General features: G+C 48.9%; 1 protein-coding gene across 1 annotated transcript in view; it reads right to left on the bottom strand.

The window, feature by feature from the left end:
- robo2 (roundabout, axon guidance receptor, homolog 2 (Drosophila)) overlaps positions 1-17,215 on the bottom strand; it is a 627,335-nt gene that overhangs the window by 138,377 nt on the left and 471,743 nt on the right. The window contains exons 11-13 of the mRNA XM_067993421.1: positions 10,836-10,917; positions 9,506-9,674; positions 5,685-5,851 (exon numbers count right to left, since the gene is read on the bottom strand). Coding sequence (XP_067849522.1) covers positions 5,685-5,851; positions 9,506-9,674; positions 10,836-10,917 — 418 coding nt within the window. The remainder of the gene's footprint in view (positions 1-5,684; positions 5,852-9,505; positions 9,675-10,835; positions 10,918-17,215) is intronic.

A 17,215-nucleotide genomic window follows, 5' to 3' on the forward strand; every position in this document is an offset into this window, starting at 1 on the left:
GGAGAAAGACAGACTTAGATTTATATCGAACCTCATCATCTTTCTCAGGAACGTCACCTGAGGATACTGCCTGGTGTGAGCAAATACAACAAAAGACTTAAAGAACTTGGGCTGTTTTTTTTTGACCGGAGGAGATTATGGGGTGATTTGATAGAGATAAAATTATGACGGGATGGGACATTTACATCAGTGACTACACTTGAAAATACTTCATTGGCTGTAAAGCACTTTGGGACGTCCTGAGGTTGTGAAAGGCGCTATATAAATGCAAGTTCTTTCTTTCTTTCTCTACATCCTCGCTGTGTTGGAATCAAGACCATCTCCCACTCTGACTCACTCTCTCTCTCCCTACGTTTTACCAAGGTACTGGTTATTGCTGCCACGGCAACACCCCTTGGGGTCTCATTAGCGGTTCACGCGCGAGCTGCCAGTCACAACATTCTCAGGCAGCTGGTGCATTGGGGGTTAAGTCCCAGGAGAGGAGTTGGAACGGACAGTACAGGGGAGGGAGTGATTGTGAGGACTGTGGTGTCGGGGCGGGGTGGGCTGCTGGGGTGGGGTTGGGGTGCTCCTGCACCTCCTGCATTGGGTGCAGGCCCATCCCACTGTTAAATCGGTCAGCGTTACACCCGTTTTACACCCAAAAAATGGGCGCAACATCTACCGATTTCTACCCCTATACCTGTGGCACTCTGTAAGTCTTGCTATCTTACTCTCTGCCTGAGGGTCTCTCCCTGTCCATTCTATCGCTCGCTCTCTCCGTAGGAGTCTCTTTGGGGGGGGGGGGTTTAATTGGGCCGTGCAGTGCTGGTTTTTTTGAGGTGCTAAGGGGGCTCTTAAGGCTCCAAGGTGGCGGGCAGGAAAAATGCATGGACTTCTGACTGCCCGCCATATTGGGCAAGGACAAACAAGAGGCGTCCTTTACCCGCGCTAGATGCAGGCGTTAAGCCCTTCGCCTGTGCAAATAGCGGGGCCTAATGCCTGCACCAGGTCCCTGCTCCAGCATTGGTATGTCCCCAGGCCAAAAATGGGCGCTCTGGAATTTAACCCCCTCCTACTCTGATTCCTCCTGCCTCCCCTTGCCTGTCAAGCCTTGTTTTTGATACCTGACTTTCATTATTTTGTAGGGGCAGTTATCCGTGTACAAATTCACGTGACCCGACGCTGGGGAGCTGCAGGGCCACTTCAGTTTCCAGTGCGTGGAGGAGGCAGCCTGCTGCCAGATTAAAGAATGACTTTCTTTTCCTTCGCTATAATTCATGGAAAAGCAGCAGAATTCGCAGACCGTGATCTTTCTGACAACCGCAGGGTGCTCTATGGGAGAGCTGGGTTACAGCCTCATTTAATTATGCAAATGAATGTAATTGGAATTAAGTGTTTTAATTAATTACTCATAAAAGAACTGTGTCTGCCTTGCATTATTTCTCTGTCCCTCTGTGTATCTGTCTTGCTCTCTGTGTCTCTGTCTCACTCCACCTCTCTTCTCTGACTGTCTCTGGCTATACCTCTTGCTCTTTCTCTCCCTGCATCTCTGGTTTTCTGTCTATCTGTCTGACTGTCTCTCTGATGTTCTCATTCTCTCTGTTTTTCCCTGTCACTGTTTCTAATGGTCATTTTCTCTATGTCCCTTGCTCTTTTTCTCTCTCTCACTCTCTCTTTCCCTTTAGCTCCCTGTTGTTCATTCTGACTGTGTCTACATCTCTCTTTGTCTCTCTGATGCTCTCTTTCTTTGTCTCTCCTTCTGTCTCTCCATCTCTGTCACTTTGGTGCTCTCTCTATCTCTATCTTGTTCATTCTGGCCGTGTCTATATCTCTCTTCGTCTCTCTGTCTGTCTATGTTGCTTTGCTGCTTTATTTGTCTGTCTGAGTTTCTATCTGATGCTATCTGTCTATCTGTCTCTCCGATGCTCTTTCTCTCTGCCTGTCTCTTTAATGTGCCTTCAGCCTTCTAGACCCTAAGCTCTGGAATTCCATTGATAAACCCCTCCACCTCTCTCTGCTCCTTTAAGACGCTGCTTAAAACCTACCTCTTTGACCAAGCTTTTGGTCACCTGTCCTAATATCTCCTTATGTGACCCGGTGTCAAATTTTGTTTGATAATCGCTCCCGTGAAGCGTCTTGGAATGTTTTACTACGTTATAGGCGTGAAATAAATGCAAGTTGTTGTTACTGATCTCGTTCTGTCTCTTTAATGTTCCCTCTCTCTCTCTCTCTCGCTCTCTCTCTGAATCTGATTTCAGGAATGATAGAATCATTTCCCTTCTTCCACAAATATCCCCTCTCCTCTCCTCAAGGTGCCACCCTAGATCGGGGTGGGTCCACAGATGTTAAATGCCCTCTAGCACTCCACTTAAGTGACCATATGAGCCCAGACCATGCGTGTTAATAGGCTATTTAACCACAGAGGGCACCACAGCTCAGTGTGTGCTATCTTCTCCTGATGTTCACACATATGCACTTCTGAGTTGGTAAGAGTTTAGTTAAAGAAAGAAAGGCTTGTATTTATATCACACCTTTCATGACCTCCCAAAATACTTCACAGCCAATCAATTACTTTTGAAGTGCTGTTACTGGTGTATTGTAGGAAACGCAGCAGCCAATTTGTGCACAGCAAGATCCCACAAACTACAATGAGATAATGGCCAGAGCATCTGTTTTTTTTAGTGATGTTAGTTAAGGGATAGATATTGGCCAGGACAATGGGGAGAACTGCTCTGCTTTACTTCGAAATAGTGGCCATGGGATCGTTTACCTGAGAGGGCAAATGGGGCCTCAGTTTAACGTCTCATCCGACAGTGCAGCACCTCCGACAGTGCAGCACTCCCTCAGCACTGCACCGGGAGTGTGGGCCTGGATTTTATGCTCAAGTCTTTGGAGCATGGACTTGAACCCACGACCTTCTGACTCAGAGGCGAGAGTGCTGCCCACTGAGTCACAGCTGACACCGTGACAACTCTGGATGATTTCTCCTCTCCTTAACCAAGGGGCACTGAGGCCAGTTGTAGGGCCACCGACTGTTGCCTGGGCTGCGATCAACTTCCTCGGCACGGGCTGGGGATTGAACCTTCCTGGGCTGGGCCATGCTATGTTCTACATCGGCAAATGACCTTCCTAACTGAAGCGACTGGGCAGTGACCTGTGCTGAACTGGCGTTGCAATTGGCATCAGCCCCACCATGGCTAGGTGGGGGTGGGGGGGGGAGGAGAGTGTAAACAAAACAAAAAAATCGGACGGTGCCCCCCCACTCCCCACACACACTTCTGGAAAGTTCTCCGTATGAGAATGGGTTCGGTCTTGGGTGCGACGCCGTCGACAGTCGAATAGCCTGGCCGAAACTCACTGCCTAAGTTCGAACCAAAATAAAATGGACCAACGCCCCCCCTCCACCTGGAAAGTTCTCCGTGTAATTCCGGGATTGGGCAATGCCCTCGACAGTTGAATATCTTGGCAACAACTCACTGCCTAAGCTCGAAACAAATACAAAATTGGGCAGTGCCCCCCTCCAGGTGAGAACGGGATCAGGCTTCGGTGCAACGCTCTCAACAGTCGAATAGCCTGTCCGCAACTCACTGCCTAAGCTGGAGTGTGAAGGAAAAGTGAAGCACTGGAGAGAGGCTGCAACCCATGGTGCTTAAAGATGTAAAAACACAAATGCACAGCCAATCAGAGAAGAATCACAGCTCAATTTGTACCCAGATAATTGGAAGAGACGCACCTGAGAGCATCTTGCTTTTAATTTGGATTCTGGATGGGCTTAGCTGTCTGTTTGCAGACAGCCAAACTCTAATCATGCCGCACCACATTCCATTGACACACATGCACCTGACTCTGATTCTGCAGCACGCATAACAATCTTCCCACAACCCTCTTAAGCCACTGTGTAAATGCTAGCTCGTTGGAGACCAATTGCTCGGGTACATTGTCGGGATCTGAATCCGCAGTTGGCTGATGTGTGGAAGCGGCTGTGGGAATGACAAGATAATGGAAGCAAAGACACTCTGTCAGAATTTCATAGCCTCTTACAGCACAGAAGAAGCCACTCGGCCCATCATGCCTGTGCCGGCTCTTTGAAAGATCTATCCAATTCGTCCCACTCCCCCGCTCTTTCCCCGTAGCCCTGCAAATTTCACCTTTTCAAGTATTTATCCAATTCCCTTTTGAAAGTTATTATTGAATCTGCTTCCACCGCCCTTTCAGGCAGCGCATTCCAGATCAGAACAACTCGCTGCATAAAATAAATTTCTCCTCATCTCCCCTTCTGGCCTTTTGCCAATTTCGACCCAAACTCTTCACGTACTGATGTGCTGTGATGATGGATTTGGTATCTTGCTCTGCTCATTTCCAGAAGGTGCTGGCTCTTGTTGATGTTCCAAGAATGTTGCCACATCCCTATGAGAGATCTCAGCTCGTCATTCTTAACATGTCAGCTGGCTATTTTCGCATGGAGTCCATCATAGGAATAAAAGAACAGGAGGAGGCCATTCAGCCCCTTAAGCCTGTTCCGCCATTCAATTAGGTCATGGCTGATCTGTATCTTAACTCCATTTACCCGCCTTGGTTCCGTAACCTTTAATCCCCTCACCCAACAAAAATCTATCAATCTCAGTTTTGAAATTTTCAATTGACCCCCAGCCTCAACAGCTTTTTGGGGGAGAGAGTTCCAGATTCCCACTCCCCTTTGTGTGAAGAAGTGCTTCCTGACATCACCCCTGAATGGCCTGGCTCTAATTTTAAGGTTCTGCCCCCTTGTTCTGGACTCCCCCCACCAGAGGAAATAGTTTCTCTCTATCGACCCTATCAAATCCTTTAATCATCTTAAACACCTCAATTAGATCACCCCTTAATCTTCTATACTCGAGGGAATACAAGCCTAGTCTCTGCAACCTGTCCTTGTAATTTAACCCTTTTAGCCCCGGTATCATTCTGGTGAATCTTCGCTGCACCCCCTCCAAGGCCAATATATCCTTCCTGAGGGGCGGTGCCCAGAACGGAACACAGTCTCCAGATGGGGTCTGACCAGAGCTTTATATAACTGGAACATACCTCCCACCCCTTGCTATTCCAGCCCCCCTGAGATGAAAGCCAACATTCCATTAGCCTTTTCCATTATTTGTTTTAATTAATGGCATCAACAGCCAACTCCAACCTGACCCCTTAACACATGCACTTTCCAGCAAGGGGGCAAACGGATAGCAATGAAGAAAAGAAACTTTGGCTGAATTTTTTTTGACTCTACCCAGCCCAGGACCGCTGACTCGAATTGTTGCACAACAATTCCTGGGGGGAGTCTAGGACAAGGGGACATCACCTTAAAATCAGAGCCAGGCCATTCAGGAGAGAAGTCGGGAAACACTTCTTCACACAAAGGGTGTTAGAAGTGTGGAACTCTCTCCCACAAAAAGCACGAGACGCTCAATTAATAATTTTAAATCTCGGATCGATAGATTTTTGCTAGCCGAGGATATTAAGGGATATGGAGCCAAGGCGGGTAGATGGAGGTAGGGTACAAGTCAGCCATGATCTCACTGAATGGCAGAACAGGCTCGAGGGGCTGAATGGCCTCCTCCTGATCCTATGTTCCTTCCCCAGCTGTGGACAGCACTAACTCAGCACAGTCCGGGGATGAACCTGGCACCTTCCTGGAACTGTACGTTTATCAAACCCAAAGATGTCCAAGGTCTTACCTTGAGTCCGGACAGGGTCGGTCATCGGGCTGGGGTCACTGACTCCCTCGGCGTTGACTGCGCGCACCATGAAGAGGTAGATGGTGTTCGGCCTCAGGCCCCTGACAGTGTACAAAGTGTTCTTCACATGGTCTGCCACTGTTTGCCAGCTGTTGCTTACAGATTGGCTGAAGAAAAATGAAGGAAATATTTGTTACTTCACTGCTGTTTTGGAATCTCCGCCCCTCCCTCCCAACGGCCCATTATTGGCGGCCACACCTTCAGCCACCTTTTGAAAGTTATTATTGAATCTGCTTCCACCGCCCGTTCAGGCAGTGCATTCCAGATCAGAACAACTCGCTGCGTAAAAAATTCTCCTCATCTTCCCTCTGGTTTGTATTCCCTCGAGTATCTAAGATAAGGGGTGATCGAATTGAGGCATTTAAGATGATTAAAGGATTTGATAGGGTCGATAGAGAGAAACTATTTCCTCTGGTGGGGGGAGTCCAGAACAAGGGGGCAGGACCTTAAAATTAGAGCCAGGCCGTTCAGGGGTGATGTCAGGAAGCACTTCTTCACACAAAGGGGAGTGGGAATCTGGAACTCTCTCCCCCCAAAAAGAGTCATAGAGTCATAGAGTTATACAGCACGGATAGAGGCCCTTCGGCCCATCGTGTCCGCGCCGGCCATCAGCCCTGTCTACTCTAATCCCATATCCCAGCATTTGGTCCGTAGCCTTGTATGCTATGGCATTTCAAGTGCTCATCCAAATGCTTCTTGAATGTTGAGGCTGGGGGTCAATTGAAAATTTCAAAACTGAGATCGATGGATTTTTGTTGGGTGAGGGGATTAAGTTTAAGGAACCAAGGCGGGTAAATGGAGTTAAGATACAGATCAGCCATGATCTAATTGAATGACGGAACAGGCTCGAGGGGCTGAATGGCCTCCTCCAGAATGTATGTTCCTCTGGTTCTTTTGCCAATTACTATAAATCAGGGCCCTCTGGTTATCTACCTCCTGCCACTGGAAACAGTTTCTCCTTATTTATTCTATTAAAACCCTTCATGATTTTGAACACCTCAATTAAATCTCTCCTTAACCTTCTCTGTTCCAAGAAGAACAACCCCAGCTTCTCCAGTCTATTCACATGACTGAAGTCTATCATTTGTTGGAGCAATTTAGAGACTGATGCAGCCCAGGAACAGAAAGCAAACACATCGTGAAAAGCACAGCTTAATCCGTTAATACAATTACCTCACACATAATGAGCTCTGGGACAATAATTCCTGAACACAAGATATATTTTACTCAAGGACCTTCTGTCTCCTGGTTGCCAAGCAACCGAGCTCACGTTCGAGGGCAGCTGATACAGGCGTACATTTACTGCTTCAGTGCCGCAGGAAGTGAGCCTCTCGCAAACTTCACAGCTCATCCCCCACCCTGCCCGTGACCAGCCGCACCCTGCCAGATATCTGTAGCAATCGGCAGTGCCAAGAGACCTGAATTCTAGGCCATTCCGTTGCGGCTCCCAGTCCGGGAACGCCTCGAATTTAAAATTCTCATCCTTGTTTTCAAATCCCTCCATGGCCTCGCCCCTCCCTATCTCTGTAACCTCCTCCAGCCCTACAACCCTCCGAGATCTCTGCGCTCCTCCAATTCTGGCCTCTTGCGCATCCCCGATTTTAATCGCTCCACCATTGGCGGCCGTGCCTTCAGCTGCCTCGGCCCTAAGCTCTGGAATTCCCTCCCTAAGCCTCTCCGCCTCTCTCTCCTCCTTTGAGATGCTCCTTAAAACCTACCTCTTTGACCAAGCTTTTGGTCACCTGTCCTAATGTCTCCTTATGTGGCTCGGGGTCAAATTTTGTCTGATAATCGCTCCTGTGAAGCGTCGTGGGACATTTTACAAAGTTAAAGATGCAAAATAAATGCAAGGTGTTGTTGTTCAGGGGTGATGTCAGGAAGCATTTCTTCACTCGAAGGGGAGTGGAAATCTGGAACTCTCTCCCCCAAAAAGCTGTGGATTCTGGGGGTCAATTGAAAATTTCAAGACTGAGATCAATAGATTTTTGTTGGGTGAGGGGATTAAGGGATATGGAGCAAAGGCAGGTAAATGGAGATCAGTCGTGATCCAATTGAATGGCGGAACAGGCTCGAGGGGCTGAATGGCCTCCTCCTGTTTCTATGCCGTGGTCCCTCGAACGGCTCATGATTTTCAGCCAAATCTCTTTTGGGAAGAATTACTCAAATCAGAGGAAACACTGGTGGGAAGGTCACAGTCGGACCGCTCGAGGGTTGGACAGAGTGAACGGGGAAAGACTATTCCCACCGGAGCACTGCAGGCTAAGAAGGGATTTCATTGGGATTTTTAAAATTATGCAGAATTTTGATGGGGTGAATGGGGAAAGATTGTTCCCGCTGGTTGGGGAATCAGTGATGAAGATTCATCAATCAAAAATCACCACTGAGAGGGTGAGGAGAGAGGATTGGAGAAATCCCTTCACACAGGCAGTTGTTGGTGCATCAAATGGTTTTCCCACAGAAAGCGGAAAAGGGGAAATGGAGAAGGATTTGAAACAAAGACATATAGGGCTATTAGGAGAGAATGGTAGATTTGTATTGCTCGATGTAATGAGCCAGCACAGGCACAATGGGCCGAATGACCTCCTTATGTGCTGTAATCTTCTCTGGTTGCTTTGTGCTTCACAATGGGCCAGTTCCTACCTGACATGAAAGAAAGTCCAGCATTTATATAGCGCCTTTCACGACCTCAAGATGTCCTAAATGCTTTACACCAAGTACTTTTGAAGTTGTAATGTAGGAAACGCAGCAGCCAATTTGCACACAGCAAGATCCCACAAACAGCAATGGAATAATGACCAGATCATCTGTTTTTAGTGATGTTGGTTAAGGGATAAATATTGGCCCCAGGACACTGGGGAGAACTCCCCTACTCATCTTCGAAATAGTGCCATGGGATCTTTTACATCCACCTGAGAGGAGCAGACGGGGCCTCGGTTTAACGTCTCTTCTGAAAGACGGGACCTCCGACAGTGCAGCACTCCCTCTGTACTGACCCTCCGACAGTGCAGCACTGCCTCAGTACTGACCCTCCGACAGTGCAGCGCTCCCTCAGTACTGACCCTCCGACAGTGCAGCGCTCCCTCAGTACTGACCCTCCGACAGTGCAGCGCTCCCTCAGTACTGACCCTCCGACAGTGCAGCGCTCCCTCAGTACTGACCCTCCGACAGTGCAGCACTGCCTCAGTACTGACCCTCCGACAGTGCAGCACTCCCTCAGTACTGACCCTCCGACAGTGCAGGGCTCCCTCAGTACTGACCCTCCAACAGTGCAGCGCTCCCTCAGTACTGACCCTCCGACAGTGCAGCACTGCCTCAGTACTGACCCTCCGACAGTGCAGCACTGCCTCAGTACTGACCCTCCGACAGTGCAGCACTCCCTCAGTACTGACCCTCCGACAGTGCAGCACTGCCTCAGTACTGACCCTCCGACAGTGCAGCACTCCTTCAGTACTGACCCTCCGACAGTGCAGCGCTCCCTCAGTACTGACCCTCCGACAGTGCAGGGCTCCCTCAGTACTGACCCTCCGACAGTGCAGGGCTCCCTCAGTACTGGCCCTCCGACAGTGCAGCGCTCCCTCAGTACTGACCCTCCGACAGTGCAGCGCTCCCTCAGTACTGACCCTCCGACAGTGCAGCGCTCCCTCAGTACTGACCCTCCGACAGTGCAGCGCTCCCTCAGTACTGACCCACCACCTCCAGCCGTGGAAAATATCGGGAGAATGAATGGAGGAGAGACACCCTGACCCGTCGCCCTCACGTACCTGAAGGCCTCAATGACATACGAGGTGACTGGTGAAGACCCAGCGCGATCCCCTGCCAACCACGATAGCGTGACGCTGTTCTTCGTGACATCAGCAACTTGTGGTTTGGAAGGTGATCCTGGCAGAGCGCCCATGTCTATCTTGACGTTGACAGTAGCTGCGCCTGATTCTACGGAAAAAAACAACAATTTGTTTAAGCGACAGGTCAGAATTTGATCTGGAATGTCCGGCGACCTGCCGCTCAACCTTGACCCAACCCCTGAAATGGGGATTCCATCAATTTTTATCTCCCTCCGCTATCGCTGACAATAATTAAGAGGAAGGTTTAGCATTTATATAAGGCGATAATGACCAGATTATCTGTTTTTTCGTGGTGTTGGTTAAGGGATAAACATTGGCAGGGCACTGGGGGAGAACTCCCCAGCTCTTCTTCGAAATAGTGGTCGTGGGATCTTTTACGTCCACCTGAGGGGGCAGACGGGACCATTGTTTAACGTCTCACCCGAAAGACGGCATGTCCGACAGTGCAGCGCTCCCTCAGTCCTAGCATTGAAAGTGTCGGACTAGATTTTGTGCTCAAGTGTCAAGAGCAGGACTACGAACCCACGACCTTCCAACTCAAAGACGAGAGTGCTCCCCACGGAGCCACGGCTGTCACATTAAAATATGTCTGACTCCAATACTCTGCTTCCTGGGGCCATGTTATGAGGACGGAGAAGATAGAATGTCAGAGCTCAGCCATCCCTGGCCGACCCCAGTGCCAGCTTTGGAGCTAAAAACTCTGAACCTAAAATACAAAATTTGAAAACTCTTTGGTGCTGACAAGCATGCTTTGAAAATGATACAACCAATTATTCCAAAGAGCAGCGACTGCAGTAATGTAGGCAGGTCTAGTTTGCGCACAGCAAGATCACACAAATGGCAGCTGGATGACTGACCAGGTAATTTGTTTTGGTGGAATTTGGTGGAGGGACGAATGTTGTCCCAGACACCAGGAGAAGTCCATGCTCTTCTTTAAATTCAGCAAAAACATTCTCCAGGCTTCCTCCAATTTTTGATCTCATTTATGTCCTTTTCCTGCTCAAGACTCCTCACCTGGTATCGTCTCCCTCAGTCTCTCCCCATTCCACCTACAGCCTCCAGACTTTCAAAACTCACATACCCGTCCGGCTTGCTGATTTACCTCCACTTCTCTCCTCCTCCTTTCGGCATTGATGGCGTCCTGCCCTATCGACCTAGGCTTCTCGATTAAAGGAATGGGCGCCTTTAATTCTGCAGCTTTGAGGAATACTTCTGATTAGAACAATAAGAACCAAGGTTGGGGAATTACCTCGCACTTCCAAAAAGGCGCTCCAGGAAGTCTCTCCACTCGAACTTGTGGCCACACACGTATAAATTCCAGAGTCCGTAATCTAGGATTTAGACAACAGAGTTTGTTAAACTTATTTTTTAAATTTGTTCTTGGGATGTGGGCGTCGCTGGCGAGGCCGGCATTTATGGCCCATCCCTAATTGCCCTTGAGAAGGTGGTGGTGAGCCGCCTTCTTGAACCGCTGCAGTCCATGTGGTGAAGGTTCTCCCACAGTGCTGTTAGGAAGGGAGTTCCAGGATTTTGACCCAGCGACGATGAAGGAACGGCGATATATTTCCAAGTCGGGATGGTGTGTGACTTGGAGGGGAACGTGCAGGTGGTGTTGTTCCCATGCGCCTGCTGCTCTTGTCCTTCTAGGTGGTAGAGGTCGCGGGTTTGGGAGGTGCTGTCGAAGAAGCCTTGGCGAGTTGCTGCAGTGCAAATACTGAACAGCTTCTATATCTACTCCCATTCCCTCCACCGAGAATAGGCAGATATCGATTGATACATAAGAATTGGAGGAGGCCATTCAGCCCCTCGAGCCTGTTCCCCATTCGATTAGATCATGGCTGATCTGTATCTTAACTCCATTTACCCGCCTTGGTTCCCTAACCCTTAATCCCCTCACCCAACAAAAATCCATCAATCTCAGTTTTGAAATTTTCAATTGACCCCCGGCCTCAACAGCTTTTTGGGGGAGAGAGTTCCAGATTCCCACTCCCCTTTGTGTGAAGAAGTGCTTCCTGACATCACCCCTGAACGGCCTGGCTCTAATTTTAAGGTTCTGCCCCCTTGTTCTGGACTCCCCCCACCAGAGGAAATAGTTTCTCTCTATCAACCCTATCAAATCCTTTAATCATCTTAAACACCTCGATTAGATCACCCCTTAATCTTCTATACGCGAGGGAATACAAGCCTAATCGATGCAACGTGGCCTCGTAATTTAACACTTCAAGTCCTAGATTCATTCTGGTGAATCTTCGCTGCACCCCCTCCAAAGCCAATATATCCTTTCTGAGGGGCGGTGCCCAGAACTGAACACAATATTCCAGATGGGGGTCTGACCAGAGCTTTATGCAACTGTGGATACAGCATCTTATTGCATCCCCTAGAAACATCTCAACCTGCTTCACCTACAATAAACTACTCTGAAGGCCAGCGACTGCCATTATGTAGGTAAACGCAGTTTGCGCACAGCAAGATCACACAAAAGGCAGCTGGATGACTGACCAGATAATCTGTTTTGGTGGAATTTGGTGGAGGGACGAATGTTGTCCCAGACACCAGGAGAAGTCCATGCTCTTCCGTCAACAGTGCTATGGGATTACAGCCAGCCCTCCAGTACCTGCCCAAAGCAATCAATTATGGACGAGGGAGGCCATTCGGCCCGTCCAACACATCATTCCATAGGAACATAGGAACAGGAGTAGGCCATTCAGCCCCTCGTGCCTGCTCCGCCATTTGATAAGATCATGGCTGATCTGTGATCTAACTCCATATACCTGCCTTTGGCCCATATCCCTTAATACCTTTGGTTGCCAAAAAGCTATCTGTCTCACATTTAAATTTAGCAATTGAGCTGGTATCAATTGCCGTTTGCGGAAGAGAGTTCCAAACTTCTACCACCCTTTGTGTGTAGAAATGTTTTCTAATCTCACTCCTGAAAGGTCCAGCTCTAAATTTTAGACTGTGCCCCCTACTCCTAGAATCCCCAACCAGCGTAAATAGTTTCTCTCGATCCAACCTATCCGTTCCCCTTAATATCTTATAAACTTCGATCAGATCACCCCTTAACCTTCGAAACTCCAGAGAATACAACCCCAATTTGTGTAATCTCTCCTCGTAACATAACCCTTGAAGTCCGGGTATCATTCTAGTAAACCTACGCTGCACTCCCTCCAAGGCCAATATGTCCTTCCGAAGGTGCGGTGCCCAGAACTGCTCACAGTACTCCAGGTGCGGTCTAACCAGGGTTTTGTATAGCTGCAGCATAACTTCTGCCCCCTTGTACTCCAGTCCTCTAGATATAAAGGCCAGCATTCCATTAGTCTTATTGATTATTTTCTGCACCTGTTAATGACACTTCAATGATCTATGTACCTGAACCCCTAAGTCCCTTTGGACATCCACTGTTTTTAACTTTTTACCATTTAGAAAGTACCCTGTTCTATCCTTTTTTGATCCAAAGTGGATGACCTCACATTTGTCTACATTGAATTCCATTTGCCACAGTTTTGCCCATTCACCTAATCCATCAATATCACTTTGTAATTTTATGTTTTCATCGACACTGCTTACAATGCCACCAATCTTTGTGTCATCGGCAAACTTAGATATGAGACTTTCTATGCCTTCATCTAAGTTGTTAATAAATGTTGTGAATAATTGAGGCCCCAAGACAGATCCCTGCGGGACTCCACTAGTCACATCCTGCCAATGTGAGTACCTTCCCATTATCCCTACTCTCTGTCGCCTTTCGCTCAGTCAACCTCCTAACCAAGTCTGTACTTTTCCCTCGATTCCATGGGCTTCTAACTTAGCTAACAGTCTCTTATATGGGACCTTATCAAATGCCTTCTGGAAGTCCATATAAACAACATCCATTGACATTCCCCTGTCCACTACTTTAGTCACCTCTTCAAAAAATTCAATCAGGTTTGTCAGGCACGACCTACCTTTCACAAATCCATGCTGGCTCTCTCTGATTAACTGAAAATTCTCGAGATGTTCAGTCACCCTATCATTAATTATAGACTCCAGCAATTTCCCCACAACATAGAAAGCTATGATCCCTCATTGCAGTGTCTAACTGCATCTTGAGTGACTCTCAGAGTTTTTGCCCCCATTCCCCTACCCCGATCCCATTCCAGGGAGTAATCATTCTTTGCAGGGAGAGGTGAGTCCAGGTTGCAAATATTGATAGGTTATTCAACTGCAGGGGCATCACAACCAAGGGCAATAATGTCCACAGACACACATTCTCCAGCAGAAGTCACTGTAGATTTAATCAAGCAGTTGGGTACCTGGCTGATTTGACCTCCCCCCCCAACCCAAGGGCAATGAGCCCAATTGCTGCATTCCCCTACTCCCACCCTGGCTAAGATTGAAGGGATTTGGCAAAAGAGCCAGACGGGCGATGAGGAGAAAATTTTTCCATCAGCGAGTTGTTATGACCTGGAATGCGCCATGGAGAAAGAGCGAGGGAGGAACGGGACTAATTGGACAGCTCTTTCAAAGAGCCGGCACAGGCACGATGGGCCGAATGGCCTCCTTCCGTGCTGTGAGATTCTAAACTACGGAGCAGCGAGCGCAGGCAGCTATCCTGTACCTCCGTGTCCCCGAGGGCCTCTGATGGGGCCCATGGTCCCAGTAAATGTTCAGTTTAAGCTCTCCCAGCTGCTGGCTTTAATTGCTGCTCTCGGGGAGTGAGACGGGTGAGAGGACTGTTCAAGCAATGAGTTTAATCCGGCTCTAACAGCAGAAATGCATTAACCTCCCTGGCCTGTGCCTGCCTTCGACATGACAAGAAAGGGCTAAATTGTTTACCCAAAGCAATGCTGACATTAATTTTTCAATAAATTCTATTTTGTCCAAAGGCGATTTATAATTAATTTATGTTGGACAACATTCCAGGTCCCGAGGACAGAGTGTCTTTCTCTTGATTTTGTCCTCCTCCTCATCTTTCTCAATCACTATTTCCGAGTCTTTTGAATCAGCTGCCGGCACGATAATTCTTCCTTTATACATCATCCTGTCTTGATAACTGATGATGTACTGAGTTCAAAACACGAGACATCAAGGTCTCTTATTCTGATCATGCCTGAGAGAATGAACTCGATCGGTGGGTAGAAAACTGGCATCGGCCTTTAGAAAAGAATTATCAAGAACGGGAAAGTGTCACCAGGACCAACTGGGACATTGTTGATAGACAAGCCCACCTTCTCCCCATATCCCTCAATCCTACCTATCCACCTTCTCCCCATATCCCTCAATCCTACCTATCCACCTTCTCCCCATATCCCTCAATCCCACCTACCCACCTTCTCCCCATATCCCTCAATCCCACCTACCCACCTTCTCCCCATATCCCTCAATCCCCACCTACCCACCTTCTCCCCATATCCCTCAATCCCACCTACCCACCTTCTCCCCATATCCCTCACTCACACCTACCCACCTTCTCCCCATATCCCTCAATCCCACCTACCCACCTTCTCCCCGTATCCCTCAATCCCACCCACCCACCTTCTCCCCATGTCCCTCAATCCCACCTACCCACCTTCTACCCATATCCCTCAATCCCACCTACCCACCTTCTCCCCATATCCCTCAATCCCACCTACCCACCTTCTCCCCATATCCCTCAATCCCACCTACCCACCTTCTCCCCATATCCCTCAATCCCACCTACCCACCTTCTCCCCATATCCCTCAATCCCCACCTACCCACCTTCTCCCCATATCCCTCAATCCCACCTACCCACCTTCTCCCCGTATCCCTCAATCCCACCTACCCACCTTCTCACTATATCCCTCAATCCCACCTAACCACCTTCTCCCCATATCCCTCAATCCCACCTACCCACCTTCTCCCCATATCCCTCAATCCCACCTACCCACCTTCTCCCCGTATCCCTCAATCCCCACCTATCCACCTTCTCCCCATATCCCTCAATCCCACCAACCCACCTTCTCCCCATATTCCTCAATCCCACCTACCCACCTTCTCACCATATCCCTCAATCCCACCTACCCACCTTCTCCCCGTATCCCTCAATCCCACCTACCCACCTTCTCCCCATATCCCTCAATCCCACCTACCCACCTTCTCCCCATATCCGTCAAACCCACCTACCCACCTTCTCCCCATATCCCTCAATGCCACCTACCCACCTTCTCCCCATATCCCTCAATCCCACCTACCCACCTTCTCCCCATATCCCTCAATCCCACCTACCCACCTTCTCCCCATATCCCTCAATCCCACCTACCCACCTTCTCCCCATATCCCTCAATCCCACCTACCCACCTTCTCCCCATATCCCTCAATCCCACCTACCCACCTTCTCCCCATATCCCTCAATCCCACCTACCCACCTTCTCCCCATATCCCTCAATCCCACCTACCCACCTTCTCCCCATATCCCTCACTCCCACCTACCCACCTTCTCCCCATATACATCAATTCCACCTTCTCCCCATATCCCTCAATCCCACCTACCCACCTTCTCCCCATATCCCTCAATCCCACCTACCCATCTTCTCCCCATATCCCTCAATCCCACCTACCCACCTTCTCCCCATATCCCTCACTCCCACCTACCCACCTTCTCCCCATATACATCAATTCCACCTTCTCCCCATATCCCTCAATGCCACCTACCCACCTTCTCCCCATATCCCTCAATCCCACCTACCCATCTTCTCCCCATATCCCTCAATCCCACCTACCCACCTTCTCCCCATATCCCTCACTCCCACCTACCCACCTTCTCCCCATATACATCAATTCCACCTTCTCCCCATATCCCTCAATCCCACCTACCCACCTTCTCCCCATATCCCTCAATCCCACCTACCCACCTTCTCACCATATCCCTCATTCTCACCGACCAACCTTCTCCCCATATCCGTCAAACCCACCTACCCACCTTCTCCCCATATCCCTCACTCCCACCTACCCACCTTCTCCCCATATACATCAATTCCACCTTCTCCCCATATCCCTCAATCCCACCTACCCACCTTTTAACCATATCCTTTAATCCTACCCACCCACCTTCTCGTCATATTGTTTAATCCCACCTACCCGTCTTCTCACCATATCCCTCAACCCAATGCACCCATTGGAGAGTGTTATAGTAAGGGGTATGGGATATATCAGAGGGTCTGACAGTAAGGGGTGTGGGATATATCAGTGAGTGTTACAGTAAGGGGTATGGGATATATCAGAGGGTCTGACAGTAAGGGGTGTGGGATATATCAGAGGGTCTGACAGTAAGGGTTGTGGGATATATCAGTGAGTGTTACAGTAAGGGGTGTGGGGTATATCAGAGAGTGTTACAGTAAGGGGTGTGGGATATATCAGAGGGTCTGACAGTAAGGGGTGTTGGATATATCAGAGGGTCTGACAGTAAGGGGTGTGGGGTATATCAGAGAGTGTGACAGTAAGGGGTGTGGGGTATATCAGAGGGTGTGACAGTAAGGGGTGTGGGGTATATCAGAGAGTGTTACAGTAAGGGTTGTGGGATATATCAGAGGGTGTGACAGTAAGGGGTGTGGGATATATCAGAGAGTGTTACAGTAAGGGGTGTGTGGTATATCAGAGGGTCTGACAGTAAGGGGTGTGGGTTATATCAG

The sequence above is a fragment of the Heptranchias perlo genome, chromosome 11, assembly GCF_035084215.1.
Source record: "Heptranchias perlo isolate sHepPer1 chromosome 11, sHepPer1.hap1, whole genome shotgun sequence".
NCBI lineage: Eukaryota > Metazoa > Chordata > Chondrichthyes > Hexanchiformes > Hexanchidae > Heptranchias > Heptranchias perlo.